Source organism: Etheostoma spectabile, chromosome 22 (genome assembly GCF_008692095.1).
Source record: "Etheostoma spectabile isolate EspeVRDwgs_2016 chromosome 22, UIUC_Espe_1.0, whole genome shotgun sequence".
Taxonomy (NCBI): domain Eukaryota; kingdom Metazoa; phylum Chordata; class Actinopteri; order Perciformes; family Percidae; genus Etheostoma; species Etheostoma spectabile.
Genome location: NC_045754.1, coordinates 19,983,767 through 20,000,258, shown reverse-complemented (window position 1 = coordinate 20,000,258; position 16,492 = coordinate 19,983,767). Strand labels below are relative to the sequence as shown.

The following is a 16,492-nucleotide window of genomic DNA, read 5'->3' as shown; positions in this document are numbered from 1 at the left end:
CCTTTAGAGAACGTTCCCCTAATGTTGCAACTTTTAGAGAACGTTCCCCTAATGTTGCAACCTTTAAAGAACGTTCCCCTAATGTTCCCCTAATGTTGCAACCTTTAGAGAACGTTCCCCTAATGTACCCCTATGTTGCAACCTTTAAAGAACGTTCCCCTAATGTTTCCCTAACGTTGCAACCTTTAGAAAACGTTCCCCTAACGTTCTTTTTTACATTCCCCTAACCTTTAAAAAACAACCATGATACCAATTCTATTATTCCTTTAAACTGTCTGTGCATGAGCAGGAATGAATTATTAAATATTAGCAGGAATTAATGAACAGGCAAACTTGATGGGACGTGTCAAAAGTGTGACAGGTAACTGATGCTTTATCCTTTGACTTTACTTAACCCATAAGCATAGGTGTAAGGATTCAGTGGCTTTTAGCATTCACTCGAAACTCACATTTTCTGGACACTCGTGTTAACGTGTCTTCCGATCCGGACTGAGGGAGCGCCTCTCCGGGCTTTACCAACGCCCACACCTCCAGACTTTGTGATTGGTGTTCTGTTTTGGTCAGGCGATGGTGCGGGCTGTGTGGGCGGTGCTTCGGATGGTGTCCTGCGAGGGAGCCGCTGTGCTGAAATCAAACGTACCTGGCGCTGGCAGAGTTGCTGCACCGCGACACAGATCTATTTACACTCCTGTTACTTTCCGCAGAGCTATATCAAGGTAAGGTAAGACTCAACAGGATCCTAAAAACCACTTGAAGACACGGTTTGAGGTTTAAAAGAAGGCAAAGCCAGAGATAAGCCTATTGACCCTAAGCTCAGGAATAATAGTGTTTGTCAGTGCTATTGATAGCTGACCTGCTGACTGTGTCTTTGGTTGTTGTAACGTTAGTAAGGAAAGAATATTCATGCCAACTTATGCTTTAAAAAGTCCTGCACTTCATGTGGCTTTGGTTAAAGTACACACTTTCAAAATAGCAACTCAAAGCCTGAGGATATTGTCTTAACTTAAGCAAGCTGCACTTACTTCTATAAAAATCTAGTAAGCTGTAGGCTTTTTGGCCAAAACATACCTTCTGTGTTCAGAATGTCATATTCTAGGTGTGCAGCGTCTGTTTTGATGTGAATATTAAGCCTAACTGTTGTTGGCCTGCTCCTCTGCCTGCGCCCTGCAGTGAGGTGAGACCGCCTGCAGTCACAATGCCCAAGATAACCACAGATCACCTGGACGAGAAGCAGGTACAGCTGCTGGCCGAGATGTGCATCCTCATCGACGAGGACGACCACGAGATCGGAGCGGACACCAAGAAGAACTGCCACCTCAACTCCAACATTGACAACGGTGCCTGTCTTGTCAAGTTAAACTGTCTCACACACCTGTCTCGCTGTCTCGTACGCACACGTCAATCGTCTGTTCCTTCCCCCAGGTTTACTACACAGAGCGTTCAGCGTGTTCATTTTCAACAGTGAGGAGAAGCTGCTCTTACAACAGAGGTCTGATGCCAAAATCACGTTTCCAGGTCAGTGACAAATCCTTAACCCCCCCAACCCCACCCCACCCCACCCAGTTGAACATCTGAGGTATGAGGTACATCTCACATCCCCGGCCCCTCCACTTACCTTCCTTGCGTCTTAGTCCGTCCCACTAAGGAAGCACGGGAGTGACGTCAGGAAATCATGGTAGGAGACGAGAAAATGGGTTTTAGAGGGGTGAGAAGTCCTGAACGGCTTCCGGCCAGGCTGCTCCCGTGTATCCTTGGTGGTCCCTCCTCCCTCCTAATAAAGAAACAAGAGCTTTAGGACGGTCTTCACAATGGAGGGATACAACAACTTTCGGTTTAGCCGAGGACCGAGGAGCTATCAAATAAGGGATTTGAGATGGTGTCACATGTAGCATAGCAAGGGAACACAACACTTTTGGCATTGGAAATGTGTTTAAATACCCCCCCCCCACCCCTGTCTGTGTGCACAGGCTGTTTCACAAACACATGCTGCAGTCACCCTTTACACACAGAGAGTGAGCTGGAGGAGAAGGAGGCAATAGGAGTGAGGAGAGCTGCTCAGAGGAGACTCAAAGCTGAACTGGGTATCCCCATGGAACAGGTAGAGTGTGTGTGTGTGTGTGTGTGTGTGTGTGTGTGTGTGTGTGTGTGTGTGTGTGTGTGTGTGTGTGTGTGGTGGTGTGTGTGTTGTGTGGTGTGTGTGTGTGTGTGTGTGTGTGTGTGTGTGTGTGTGTGTGTGTTAGTGTGTGTTAAAGTCCCGCCTTCTGCACTTAACCCACCTGTTGTCCTTGGCTCAAATTTGACCCAATTTCAAAAAGTTTCTATATCACAAATTTGGGTTTTTTTTACCACATTTTCAACAACAAAAAGCATCATGGAGGGTTCTCTACAACAAGTTATTCACGAGTAAAATAAATAATAAGGCCACTACTTTCATTAAATTTGGGAGTTTAATTTAATTTCATAGCATTTGATAAAAAAAAAGAATGTTGAAAGAAATGTCAGCAAAAGCATCAAAAACGCAGGGAAAATTCCACAAAAATGTCAAAGGCGAAGAATTTTTTTTGTAAAAACATTGGAAAAAGTGACAAAAGACTTGGATAAAGGCGACAAAAATGTTGCCTCAGAAAAAAACAACGTTGCATGGTCAATGGGACATCACAAGGGTTAATTAATGGAAGAGGGTAATTGAGGAGTGGGGAGAGTCTGATCTCCTCTGCCTTCCTGTTGGTCCACAGGTGACCCCCGATGAAATGACGTACCTGACAAGGATCCACTACAAGGCCCAGTCGGACGGCGTGTGGGGGGAACATGAGATCGACTACATCCTCTTCATGCAGAAGGTAGCGCTGTGCTGTCTCTTGGACGGAGTTACATTAGGATGTGGGCTGGATCTGGCCCCGGTTTGTGCCTCCTTTTTTTTTTAAAAGAACGTCTTTATTAAGTTTCCAAGGGGCAAATACAACAGGGTTTGCACAATTGAGGCACACTCAACGTAGTCAGTCAAAATGAGTTACTGTAGCCAGTGCATGTCATCTGGAAATATGCTTCGAGATCTCAGACCATGCTAGACCATGGTGGCCCGGTTTGTGCCTCTCGCTTGATTCATGGTTCCGCGTTGAATCTACGTTGTAGACACAGACCCTACGGCGTAGTGTCACATTTCCTCTACCCAGACTGATCTCATGAAACGCCGTATGTATGTCATGGCATTATCGGCGTGTTGTCAAGACAGATACTCGCTTTTTAGCGTGTATATCAACGCCGTTTGGCCTCCATTGACTTATATTACTTTGCGATTGCGTGTGAATTTATGCTGTAGCAAGTACGAAAGGGTGAAAATCCGCCTAGGGGGGTTGGCTGGGGGGGGGGAGGATGAGGCCACTTAACGTAGGCTACAGCGTAGACTCTGTGTAGAGCCTACGTACCACTATAAATCAGCTGGATGTTTGACGGATGTGTGCCTGCATTATGGACAATAACATTTTTTTCTTTTCTTTTTTCTTTCTCCGAAGGACGTGGAGTTGAACCCAGACCCCAATGAGATTAAAAGCCACTGCTATGTGAGCAAGGAGGAGATGAAGGAGATGTTAGAGAAGGCCAAGCGCAAAGAACTGGAGATCACACCCTGGTTCAGTCTCATCGCAGAGACCTTCCTGTTCCAGTGGTGGGACAACCTGCAGAACCTCAAGCAGTTCATGGATCACAACAGGATCCACCGCATGTAACCGAAACAGGGATCGGCCTCTACCTTCCGTCATTTCAAGTTAAGCTGCTAGAGACCCCTGATGGTCTGGGGGCATTCATCTACACATGAGTTAATGCAAGGATTTAGAAAAAATAGACTGTATATAGTCTGATCAGATGCACACTGGGTTCACCGAGTGAACACCAGTAAAGCCATTCAACGTCTTACTTTATTAGGAAGAAAAATGCAATCTTGTTAACATCTTAATGAAGTGAATAGCCTATTTTTTTATATAAAAACTTAAAGTGCCTGAGCACAGGTCATTAGGTGAAGAAGAATAGTGTACTGAGGTGATGTCACAGCAACTACTCACTCACTTCTGTATTTTGTCGACCACGATATCCGTGAACAAGCTTTGTCTTTGCACTCTTTTACACAATAAAGTGTTTGGTTGTTGTCATTGAAAATGAAACTTTATTCGTCACATACAGTGTAGTGAAATTGAATCTCTCATTTAACCCATCCTAAGTATTAGGATGCAGAGGAAAGTAATGTCCAAATCGCAGGGGGCGCAATATTTGTCAAAGGCAAAATATGTCTGCAGACGTCCCAGCCTACAAATCCTATCCTACAGACTAAAGAACAAATCTTTGTTTGACACAGATCATACTTCAATTTTTTTTTTTTTTTTTATATATATATTTTCAATGAAAATGATCATTCTCTTAAATATCGTGAATCATATTGCAATATCAGTCAAAATAATCGCAATTAGATATTTTCCTAATATGGTGCAGCCCTACTTGTAGGAAGGACGTTTGTCTAATTGAGTGATGAGATCAAGCTAGGATCTGATTTACATTTACAGGAGATGAAATTAGGTCTACTGTATGTCTGGTTCAATAATAATTTATTATTAAATTATATAAATATTATTTATAGATCCCTAGTGGGGAAATTACAATTTACACTCTGTTAGTAATCGCTACACACAGGCCTGAAACACACATGCTCAGGACCTATTCATGCACAAATGGAGAGATGTCAGAGTGGGGGGGCTGCCAGCTGGACCAGCGCCCTGAGCTTTTAGGGGGGTACGGTGCCTTGCTTAAGGGAACCTGGCAGTGCTCAGGAGGAAGTGCCATCTCTCCAGCCCCCAATCCACACTCCACCATAAATTCCAAAATGTAACTAAACTAAAATTACTAACGTAGTGTTACGTGGTGTTGAAAACGTAAAAAAAAAAAAAAAGTGACACAAATGTAAGAAAAAGTTTTTAAAAAACATTGATAAAAAGCGTCAATAAAAGTGTGGATTTTCAATTTTAACAGCGACAACACAAGGGTTCAAAAAAAAAAAGGTGTTAAATGAATGTCAAGTTCCATTAGTTTTTAGGAAGAAGTGCTTTATTAGCAAGCTTGTTGTACTTCGACACTAAGGCACATTAGAGAACTAAAGCTAATCCAGGAGCCATGTTCTACAGCTTGCCTTGTACAACCATATCAAAACACTTCAATCACAGCGAAAATAAACACATTTTCTCTAAACATGCATAGATTTCAATAAAGAGTATAGTATCTATGATGAAAGCATGTTTAATACTGATGTGTGTGTGTATATAATGTGTGTATTTATACAGTATATATATATATATATATATGTGAATATATAAGGAGGTCATTTTCCCAAAACAGAGATTAAGTCAATGGCCATATCATCACAAGCACTTGTTAGTCCTCGTCCAGGGAACTGCCCAACGGCGTCTTTGAAGGGGAAGTAACCAAAGGTAACTGGCATAATGGTAGACCACAGTAAAATGTACACAAGTGATAAGACTGGCGCAAAACAACCAAATATGACATACTACAATGAGACTCTCTAGTTAGTACGATATTACTAATTTATACCTAAGGTATAAAAAGCTCTGGGTTTATTAACCCACACACAGAACTTGGCGTTGCATTGAGTAAAACATTATTCTAAGTGCATAGGAAAGCATGTGCGTCAAACATTGCTAATAAATTCTCTATGTGCCAAAACAGCAGCAACAACAACAACAAAGCTACTTGGCTACACGTACATAACTACGCTTCTAGTGATGCTGCAGTTTTTTCACTGAGGATGTAAACTTCCATAGATGGGGTAGAGCTGTCAGTTTTCTTCTATAATACCTTTTGAATTTGTTATTTTGTTTTGATATTTGAATATCTAATGCTCACATGCAGCCTGTACATGTACTACACTTCTCAGGCTTATGCATTGTCAATGCCACTATAAGAATGTGGTTGTTGTTACACGTTCTGTCCACTAGAGGGACTTCCGACATCAGCCTGGCCTTGAAGGGGATCTACGGCACGGCGTGTTGCATGTATGGCACACAGCGACGATGAAGCGGCTCTGTTGTAAAGGCTAACGGTGCTCGGTTAGCACAACGTCGTGTTAGTAATCACAGGTGAAACGATTTGCTTGATAAACTAAGTACCATTATGGGTCACTTCACCATTTATTTGACTATCATGCATTTATAGGTGCCATGATTAAAAGATCCTCTTTGTTACCTTGTGTAAAAGTCTTTTACATAACTATTGCAACTTCATGTTTGGCATTAACAAACTGCACACTCCTGTGATGCATTAAAAAAATACAGAAGCAGTGCAGAGTTCTTGCATTGACAATTATTTTTGATTTACTGTATCTTGTTTCAGTGAGCACTACAGAAACAACAAATGTGTCCTTGTTTATCTTGAATAATAAAAAAATATTAAAAGTGAAATTCCCTGCTTATCAACTTAATCTCTTAGAAACGACGGGTGGAATGATTGGCTTGTTTTCTACTTTTAAATTGCAGTAGCACTGAATAAAAGCTAAAAAGGAACACACATCAATGTTGTTGGTCAATAGTGTGGTGTGCGTACTTTTGATGTTTTGTGTGTGGTCTGGGTTATCTTTGACTAAACTGCGTGCTGTAGGAAGGACATTTGTCTAATTGAGTGATGAGATTAAGCGGGGGATGTGCTTTATATCTGCAGGAGATGAAATACGTCTGGATCATCCTTGTAGTATCAGATGGTCCCCACAGGGTTCGGTGCAGGGTTCGGTGCAGGGTTCGGTGCAGGGTTCGGTGCAGGGTTCGGTGCAGGGCTCGGTGCAGGGTTCGGTGCAGGGCTTGGTGCAGGAATGGATGTGGGTGGACTCAGCTTCATTGTAGTGCAAAAGTCCACCAGCTGACCCGGGACTTCTGCCAACACACTCTTTGCCAGTGCTTCTCGAGGACCCTGCAGTACGAAAGGAAGAGTTTAAAGAGTCCAGTGCAGCGAACAGTGAAGAGACATGTGACAATTACCACCGCTAATTACGTGAAGGGAGCATGAATGAGAAGTAGAAAGTCATGCAGATGAAGCGTTTCAAAGGAAAAGGCCACACTCTCACTTTACAGAGCACACGGAAAGTATTCACAGCACGTCACGGTTTCCACATTTTATGTTACAGCCTCATTCCAAAATGGATTCCATTTGTTTTTCCTTAAAATTCTACACATAATACCCCAACTTAGACAACTTAGAAACAGTTTGAGATTTTTGAAAATGTATTAAAAATCAAATAAACAAAGAAATAACTTGTACATAAGTAGTCACAGCCTTTGCGATTAAGCTCAATGCATTCTGTTCACTGATTCATCTGGGAGAGATTTCTAATTATAATTGAGTCCACTGTGGTAATTTCAGTGATGGACATGATTGGAAAGGACCGTCTATATAGGGCCCACAGTTAATGTGCATGTAAGACCACAAAACAAGTCAAAGGAATTGTCTGTAGACCTGAGACAGGATTGTCTCGCGCCACAGATCCGGGGAAGGGTACAGAAGAAAACTCCGACCATGGAAACTAAATTCTCTGGTCAAACAGAAGCTACAGCAGTATGGTAGTCCACACACACACCACACACACACACACACACCCACACAAACACCACACACACACACCACACACACACACAGGAGATGACGGATCTTTAGCAAAACAGAGTGGGAAAAGTTGAAAGGAAAACAAAATGATAGCAACGCTACATGCGAGGTTTCATGCAGTGAAGCGGTTATTCATAGAGGCCAAGCAAAGGCTAGGGTGGTGGTGGGATTTTAGACTGAAATATTTGGGGTACCCCTATGCAGATTTGGGATCACGGGGGGGCTTCAGTTTGAATAAACTGAAGAAGGAGGCCACTTGCTGAGGTAACTCGGCCAATACGCTTTGGGCAAGAGCCTGGCTGGGCGCCTGAAAAGAGATAAATACACAAGGCACACAAGTAAGCTAAGTGAGATTTACTAGGTTGACGGGCTGGGAGTGTATGCTGCTTACTGGATGGGGGACACTACTTGTAATTCTGAAGCCAGTTAAATTGAAAATGACGCAATGCTTCGCAAAAAAGGTTTGAAATGCATGCGTTTGTTTTAAAGAAAAGAGCTCGCTTATGTGTAACACCTTAACGTAACACTTACGTTTTGGAACTGCCTGAATGGCACGAACTGGACAATGTCTCGCATGGCAGTCTCGCCAGTCTGAGAGCGCAGGTGTCCGTTGTCTCCATCCAGGAACTCCATGGCACTGAAGTCCGCCCCCCCTACTCCAATGATGATGATGGACATGGGGAGCCGAGAGGCGTTGACGATGGCGCTGCGCGTGTCATCCATGTCGGTGATCACGCCGTCAGTGATGATCAGCAGGACAAAGTATTGCTTTGGGAAGACAGTGGACAACAGCGATAGTTAGAACTGACCCAAATGCTTCTTAAATGATCAAGTTGTATTCAATTTCAAATCAAATCCAAATGTATTTGTTTGTTTTTGTCCTTCCAATTCATTTAAGCCTAACTAGCCGCTGTCCATGGCTGTTGTTCACCTGTTATTAAGCAATGAGATGCACGGAAGACAGAGGCAAGTTGTACCGGAGTGAATATTGTAGTCCGTTATGATCATAATTTTCAATGCAGGCATTACTTACCACTTTGAAGAAGTTATTCACAGAGTTCCACACATAGCCAGCTAATGTCAAGCATACGACACAAGGCAAATCTAACACCTATGAGCCTGGCTTCTGAAAATTAGCTTGGACAGCTCCTGTTGATCTGGATCAAGCTAGTACTGAATCATGTCATTCCATTGTGAAAAAAATGCACAAAGAATAATGTAAAGGCGAACTCAGAGGCTTCTTTCCATCCTGCTCCATGTTGCACAACCACAGGAGAGACAACAGTCAGATTACACACACACACACACACACACTCACCGATGCAGTGGTCTGCTGGAGGGCTTGCTTAGCGAAGCAGGCTACGTGGTTAATGATAGGGGAGAAGTTGGTAGGACCGTAGAGTTTGACCTGGGGCAGACACACCCTGTAGGCCTCCACCACACCTGCAATGCCTAGAACACACATACACACATGTAGAAAACACACTACAAACTGAGTACTGCAGTATATTAAGCTGCATATGTTCACTACATAATATCATGTGTTTCAACCCCTTAATTTAACTACAGTGTAAACACACCTGCACAAAATGGATTTGCTGGGTTGAAATTCAGGGGAAACTCATGGGAAACCTGTTAAGCAGAGCACAACACCCTCAGATATCAGTTCCTGTGCTAAACTACCAATTTACTTTTCAATCCGATTTAAACTCCATGCAATCAGCAGCCTTAACGTTTGCGTGCATTTTTAGTTCCATATCTACATGTAAGTGTTACCTGCCATGTGGGAGGGATCTGGGCTCCGAAGCCGAAGGCGGGAAACATCTTGTCACTACGCAGGAGGCACAGACAACACTGGTGCATAAGTGGCACAATATTGTTCTCAGCAATATTTCTTTTATTCATTTTCACCAACCTTTCCTGAACATTCCAGCAGGTGGCGCAAGAGGGATATTTTGAAATAAACATGTATTTAGGTAATATGTTCATTTTTTATATATTTATTCTCCACTCATTCGTTGTCATTATTATTACTTCCTAGTTTGTTGGCGCTATATAGATTCTAAATGAGGTGTTATTTTGATGCCAAAATATGTCAAATTAGATGAGAGCTTGAAAGTATATAAGTACTGGTGTATATATTGTCTTTCATTTCTGTTAAGCGGCATTAGTGATGATTTTGAAGCGTTTACTTCATATCAGGAGATACTACCTATTAGATCTAACCGTGCTGGCGTGGATGGGTTTGATTGTTTTAAGAATATAATTATGGCATCAGCAAGAAAAGCTTTTCTATGATCTCTGTTGCCATTTGTAATGCCCTGTATTCGCCTACTAGACCTCATTGTTACTTCTAGTGGATTTAATAGCTAGTATGAACAGAAGGGGTGACTGAGTGAACCTTGGGGGCTCAGACACCACTTCACTTGTCAGTAGCCCAGCTACAGGGTTGAGATGTAATAGTTTGATCCACTTAAGGAAAGCTATAACGTCAAAGATATAAAGTCCACTCAACCCTAATAGTTTGTCAAGTAAATTCAAACCATCCCAGCCAGAGCCGGCACAAAGAAATTCATGTTGTCTTCATGTTGTCTCAGTGTTGTCCATGGTGTCCTCATGTTGTTCATATCAATGTTCTTTTTAATTCCCCAAAATAACATGATTGATTCCACACAACGCTCTTCGGCAAGTACAAATCTCTACTTCATTCATTTTGGGGCGTCTTATCATTTTTTGTGAATAAAAAAAAAGTGAAGTGTTTTGAAAAGTATTGATAAAAGTTGACATATTCCAGTCTGTGATTATATCAACATCCATTCTTTAGTTTTAGTCTAAAATACTAATTTTGCTTTTCTAACTCAAACATTAGGTATCATTTCCAATAAATGAGGTTCATTGACCATAAATTCCAAATAACTGTGACTAAAGTTAATAGTTAGTGTTACGTAGTGGTGAAACATTGAAAAAAGTGACAAACATTGAAAAAAAAAACATCACAGTGTTGAAAAAGGGACTAAAACGTAATAAAAGTTAAAAACATGATAAAAAGCGTCAACAAAGTGTTGATTTTTGGGAAGACAAACACAACTAATTGGAACTTGGGTGATGAGGTATTTCTTCATAATATTTGGATGTAAGCACTACTTTGCATGAGTGTATTACATAGTATTACAAATGAGAATGCAGTCTGAAGTTTGAATGTACTAGACTGCGTTTTCTGAGTCCTACGTACCTGTCATAGTCCTGGATGACATTGCCAACAGACCAGATAGCCGAGAGGTATTCGTTAACGCCCTGAGGACTAATGTAATGCAGGGACTGAGGAGACTTGGGGTCCCCGTTGGAGCCTGTGAAGTCAACAGCCACCTTCAGGGAGCCAGCCGACACAAAGGGCTGATTAGTGACCCAGGAATACGTATGAATAACAAAAAGAGGCTTTAATGGAGAAGCCAAAACTTACAGTGAAGTTGATTTGACAGCCTCCCATGATATAATCCAGGAAGGTATACTCCTTCACCACCTGAAAGATAAAACATTTGTTTTATAGAAGTGCACTGGAGCGCATGTGATCTCAAATCAGGAAAAAAAAATCAATACAGCATAGTATCGCGATATTTTCGGTGGCAATACTGTATGGATACACAGGAACCAAGTATGGATCTTTTATGATGTGTTGGTCAGTTTGTCCCATTTTGCAGCAATAACATTGAAGTGATATGAACAAACAGAAATGTTTCTTTTTACATAAAACAGATGTTGACCAAGTTTCCTTTTGGGGATGTCATTTGAAATTGGGAAAAATTGGAAGTCCAAATAAAGGTTAGAAATTGCAATAAATTGCAGAATATTGCAATATGTTTAAAATTGTAATAATATCGTGTCGTGGCATAATTATCGTGATGATATCGTATCGGGAGGCCCCCCCCCCCCCTACTGACAAACCAAGCCGACGGTGGAGACTAGTGGCATCAAAGGCTGAGCATGTACATATTGTGTGTGTGTTTGTTTTGGTTGTTTTTGTATGTGTAAGCACATTCTGAGTAACGATGCTCCAAAGAAAAATTCCTCGTATGTGTCCTCATACCTGGCAGATAAAGCGGATTCTGATTCTGAATGCGGCGTCGGCCCTTGTCGCGGTCAAAAATTTGCACTGGAATACACCGCAGAGACTACAGCCGACGGCCAAGAACCACGTACGATCTGCGCCTGGGGGGAGGAACTTACTCTCCATACAAGCAGGCGGCAGTAACTGGGTAAAAAAAGCTATGATACCCAACAAAACAGCATTTGCTGTAGCAACGGCAGAACCGAACCGGGCCTCCAGGCCCTCTGCTTCACTACCCACCGGGAAGACAGGGCACTGGGAGACGGCTGACTGTCCCTCTCCCAGGCTGACAGCCAATCCAGTCCAAGGATTAATCACACAAGTGAGCACATGCAACATACAAAACAACAACAGTGCTATACCTGGCATTGCTTCACGCTCACAACACCAGAGTTCTTGTAGCCTTTCTTCTTCTGTTTCTTTTTACTGTTGATACATTCAAACTCCGCCTGAGGACGGAACACAACAGCGCGGGTGTTAATGCCAGAGGACCTTAAAAAGTGTGTGTTGTACATTTTGCCATTATTCGCTAGACTAATTCCCAATGACTAATTAGTTGCTACACCATCCATACATACCGGTGAGGTTCGTGATGCTTGTTGGAAGCGTGTCATTGTCGTCTCAAAGGATCCAATAAGATCATGTGAGCCATCGTTGTCATAATCATAACACTCAACCTGGGAACAGGTGAAAACAAAAAGTGATGTGGCAAACAAAGAAAACTGTTTTACAAAGAGAATACAACTATCAACCAATTGTATTTGTCACATGGAATGGTACAACTCAGGAAATGCAATCCCATCAGCTGCTTCAACTAAAGGGTCCGTTCACCAAAACTAGAAGGAAAAAGAAATGATGCAGCGTTCACATCGAGATCTTTGCATTATCCAAAGTAACTAGGGCACTTCAAAATTCCATTCGCCTTCCATTGTATTGGGCTGGAGGCAGATCCTAAAAAAAAAAAAAAAAAAAAAAAAAATCTAGGAAATAAAACCAATTCTATCTGCGAAGCAGTGGGAAACGTTTTGGGGGGGAATTTGTGCAAACTGACCCTTTGAGTTAAAAAAACAAACTGGAGACGTAGAAAACTGAAGAAACAAAAAACATGCAGAAGTGAGATATGTCACCGTTTGTCCTACTAGACATGAGCTGGTAGGAAAATGACTACAAGAAGAATGTAGTTTCAGACAAATGTGTTCTGTGACAGGTTTGAGTTGGATGAAGGAAACACCTTACTCTGGCTTCTTCCATTCACACACTTCACCCATTAAGTGATGGTAGGATTAAAAAAAGACAAACGCTGTAACACGCTGGTGGTAACTCACTTGTCCTGTATAGTTGAAAACAGCTTCCTTCCTGACATGCTCGCTTCAGAAGTTAAAAAACATAAATATCATCAAGCTAGTAATAAATCCACTACAATCATGGTTTAAAATATCTGAAAGAGTCAACATAATTGTGCTCTGAAAACTATTTACACCTTCAAGGAAGGTTGTATTATGTCATGCCCATGTAAACACATAGTACCACTGAATGGAATTTCTGGAGAAAGCGTCAGAGACACATTCCAGAGGTGGACGTAGTTATGATTAGAACAAGGTATTAAGGGTACTTTTATTGGTTTGTCCATGTCTCCGTCACAGAGAGACTGCAGGGGGATTCGAAAGGGTTTCCATGTTGGATTCAAGTTGTTGTTCACCACCTGAGAACAGAATTAAGGAAAATTATACAGGTGCAGACTACTCCATCATGAACAAATCCATATGGCACATTCTCCACTCGGTCATCCTTTTTGCAGTCAAAAACAATGTCGACATGCATTTAAATTTGTTCATTTGTTTTTTTTCATTATGAAAACGGGGCAAAAAAAAAAGATTAGCGCGTAGAGTTGGGTGGTATCCCAATTTTGAAAGCGTCAAACTTCTCCCTATTTTTCCCGTGGTATGCGGTATTACCGTGACTAATTAAAAAGGATGACGTCAGGCTCAGACGGCGTCACCAAACTGTTGGTGTTCCTCCACCGTTCAGAAAGTGAAAACCAAACCCTTATACTGAACAATCTCCCTTCTCTTTAGGGTGGAACCACAAATGCTGCGAGACTGCAGAAGTCCTGTCCCCCCCCCCCGTACTCCTCCACACTGTCACATGATGACAACCACACATAAGCATTTTTAGGACCACAATGGAAATAAGTCCTGGACTTATTGTGTTTTTATCCTCGATTGTATTTCATGTCTTTTCATGTGTAAGGCATTCTTAATACAATTAAATAAATCAAAATCAAATGGGCATTAAATACATTATATTTAATATTTAACCGTTGTCCCCTATATAAGTGCATTGCATTTTCTTTAATGACGGTATTGAACCTGATGCCGTTGCTATTTTTAAAGACCCCGCGGTACACCGTATTACCGCCCAACCCTATCAGCGGGCATCACTTTCCCCCGGTTCGGTTGGTCGTTCACAAGCTCATGTGCTGGATAATATACTGTAAATGTGTTGCTCTGGTGTTGTGTAGCAGGCTGCCGTCTGGCTTAGTGTGACCATCTGATACGGTGCTTTGTGCAAATATGCTTTGAATTTTATTGATTTGATTGGCTGTTCTCTAATTCAATCACCCCCATAAAATGTGATTTGTGCGCTCCCTCGTTCTTAAATAACATTTAACATTCACTCATAAAAATCAATTGGTCTCAGGGGTCTGTCTGTGCGGCTGCGGAGTGAGTGGACAGGAAGACAGTGGTCTTCTGTTGCGTGGCACACTTATTCCAACACAGATGGGAGTTTGGCCCACCGTGCACGTTATTAGATCTTAATGTTCACGCAAACAGTTAGGGGTGAAAACCAAAAAGGGTCATTAAGTTAGAATAGAAAAGGAATAAAGGGTTGCCAATTGCAGCAATGTGATGGGATTTGCAATAGTGGTCACCTCGGTCCTGTGAGCCAGCTGCCATCCAGTCGCTGTCTGCTTGTAGAATTCCAGGTAAGGGTCGGACTTCCCAAAGAAATCCTGTAAATGAAAAACTCCAATAAGTAAAATGCACCTGAATATTTATAAATGAATGACAGCGTTTAACACTTAAACGAACAATCACCCATACCTTGTTATCTAGTTTCCTTGCTTCAACTTCAAAATTTGCCACTCTGTTATCTTTTATTTCTTCCGCACTGATCTACAGCAGAATAGAGGTGAAAATAAATAGGAAGGGAAAAAAAAACTACAACATTATAACATTTCTCTTCAGCTCTCTCTCTCTCTCTGCCACTCACTATGATGGTCCCTTTTCCTGCAGGGGAATTGTTCTTCAAGACAAGTGGCCGGGTCAGTTTTTTACTGGACACAACCTGAAACGTAGTACAGAAGCAGGCAGTTAAAGAAGCAGCGGGCCGCCTCCTGACCACGAGGCAAACACCCATAGCAACCAGTCAGAACGTACATGTGGGGTCAGATTACACTGAGATCACCTACACAGCAAATACTTATCAGGGAGGATAACTCTTGATCTGTAACATTAGTATGTTATTACAGCACAGGATGTGTCCTGCACCTGTTTGACTGACCGGCACTGTGATGTCAGTTTATAATAAGTCGTTACGCTGCTAATGAAACTAAAAGTAAGGAACTGAAACATATAGCACACGTAGAGCCAAACACCCACAAGTGGATTTACTTGTCGTCTTTAGAAGCTAAAGGACGCCCTTGTAGGAACATGCATGTGTCCTTCTGTAAGAAGACAGACAGCCTTACCTGGCCCAAGGTGCACTCCAGTTGCCCCAGGAAGTCGTCGTCACTCAGGTCAATAGTTTTGTTGTCGATGTCGTAAATCCCAAACTTCAGTTTCTGCACTATTTCAAAGAAGTAGTCGACGACAAACTTTGTTGCAAACTTTGGGGAGAGGCAATTCTGGACTTTCTCAGTGCGCCCTACCTGTTAGGAAAGGATGGGTGGCTTTGTTGTTTTTGCTACATGCACGCATTTAAAGAGTCTGAACAAAAGGTATAGACAGTAGGCTGTGTTGGCACACATGCACTGATGAAACAGGAAAAGCTCCTTTACAAAACAATGACTTTGCCATTTGTGGGTTTGCACAGGTTGAGGGTTTGCACAGGTTTTCTCTTGCACAAGCAACAGAGAACTGCAACAGCCACACCTAGGTAAAGTCTCTTGTTTCAAATATACACAGTATACGGTAAATGCTTTCTTAGAGCAAGGAACACCTTTTTTCCTTTTCAAAATAAATATAATTTTAGAATACCGACTGTTTGTGGGGTTTGACATTCCGACACAATTAAATGAAACTGATTTTGACAGCTCTACACAAGTCATGAATCCAGATCCAGCCATCCGACCTACCTCGTACCACTGGGAATCAGAGCTGCTCATTAACAGGACACACAGAGGGTCGGACTTTGAGCCGATGTCTTTGTCCAGAAGATTCTCACAGGACACAGTCAGCTCCACCTTGGTTACACACTGGGCAGCCATGTCTGTGTGGTAAACAAAACAGACATGGTGGGACTTTACTGTGTCAACATGACATATTAAGATGCATTCGTTAAGGCTTGTTCGCGCCAAAACTTGATCTAAAGATGCGAGATTTATCAGAAGGTGGAGGACCTAACTTAAGGCTATGTCTGCGAATAAAAATGTGTTGAAACTTGCAGTGAAGTAAATTACTTTAATCATTATTTTGGAAGATTTTTAATAGAGATGGTCCGATACCATTTTTTGCT

General features: G+C 42.0%; 2 protein-coding genes and 1 long non-coding RNA gene across 9 annotated transcripts in view; 2 read left to right on the top strand and 1 right to left on the bottom strand.

Annotated features, from left to right (window-relative positions):
• Nucleotides 1–5,842, top strand: part of idi1 (isopentenyl-diphosphate delta isomerase 1) — a 7,210-nt gene extending 1,368 nt beyond the window's left edge. The window contains exons 2-8 of one of the 3 annotated variants that reach the window (XM_032504078.1): nucleotides 565–716; nucleotides 1,171–1,337; nucleotides 1,423–1,515; nucleotides 1,968–2,098; nucleotides 2,736–2,840; nucleotides 3,513–3,763; nucleotides 5,832–5,842. In XM_032504078.1, the coding sequence (XP_032359969.1) occupies nucleotides 568–716; nucleotides 1,171–1,337; nucleotides 1,423–1,515; nucleotides 1,968–2,098; nucleotides 2,736–2,840; nucleotides 3,513–3,725 (858 nt within the window). In that variant the 5' untranslated portion in view covers nucleotides 565–567 and the 3' untranslated portion in view covers nucleotides 3,726–3,763; nucleotides 5,832–5,842. Of the gene's footprint in view, nucleotides 1–564; nucleotides 717–1,170; nucleotides 1,338–1,422; nucleotides 1,516–1,967; nucleotides 2,099–2,735; nucleotides 2,841–3,512; nucleotides 4,161–5,831 lie in introns of those variants that run through there. The other 2 variants (XM_032504077.1, XM_032504079.1) reach the window with 2 other exon arrangements.
• Nucleotides 4,462–16,492, bottom strand: part of LOC116672312 (copine-3) — a 15,120-nt gene continuing 3,089 nt past the window's right edge. Inside the window, exons 2-17 of one of the 5 annotated variants that reach the window (XM_032504065.1) lie at nucleotides 16,113–16,246; nucleotides 15,507–15,686; nucleotides 15,029–15,103; nucleotides 14,860–14,931; nucleotides 14,688–14,768; nucleotides 13,368–13,457; nucleotides 12,334–12,432; nucleotides 12,118–12,204; nucleotides 11,111–11,170; nucleotides 10,883–11,016; nucleotides 9,427–9,481; nucleotides 9,231–9,282; nucleotides 8,969–9,102; nucleotides 8,182–8,418; nucleotides 6,734–6,960; nucleotides 4,462–4,585 (exon numbers count right to left, since the gene is read on the bottom strand). In XM_032504065.1, coding sequence (XP_032359956.1) covers nucleotides 6,748–6,960; nucleotides 8,182–8,418; nucleotides 8,969–9,102; nucleotides 9,231–9,282; nucleotides 9,427–9,481; nucleotides 10,883–11,016; nucleotides 11,111–11,170; nucleotides 12,118–12,204; nucleotides 12,334–12,432; nucleotides 13,368–13,457; nucleotides 14,688–14,768; nucleotides 14,860–14,931; nucleotides 15,029–15,103; nucleotides 15,507–15,686; nucleotides 16,113–16,244 — 1,701 coding nt within the window. In that variant the 5' untranslated portion in view covers nucleotides 16,245–16,246 and the 3' untranslated portion in view covers nucleotides 4,462–4,585; nucleotides 6,734–6,747. Of the gene's footprint in view, nucleotides 4,586–6,509; nucleotides 6,961–7,844; nucleotides 7,958–8,181; nucleotides 8,419–8,968; nucleotides 9,103–9,230; nucleotides 9,283–9,426; nucleotides 9,482–10,882; nucleotides 11,017–11,110; nucleotides 11,171–12,117; nucleotides 12,205–12,333; nucleotides 12,433–13,367; nucleotides 13,458–14,687; nucleotides 14,769–14,859; nucleotides 14,932–15,028; nucleotides 15,104–15,506; nucleotides 15,687–16,112; nucleotides 16,258–16,492 lie in introns of those variants that run through there. The other 4 variants (XM_032504063.1, XM_032504068.1, XM_032504066.1 and 1 more) reach the window with 4 other exon arrangements.
• Nucleotides 5,870–6,291, top strand: LOC116672321 (uncharacterized). The gene is made up of 2 exons (XR_004327526.1): nucleotides 5,870–6,127; nucleotides 6,214–6,291. It is a non-coding gene; the product is annotated as an uncharacterized LOC116672321 (long non-coding RNA).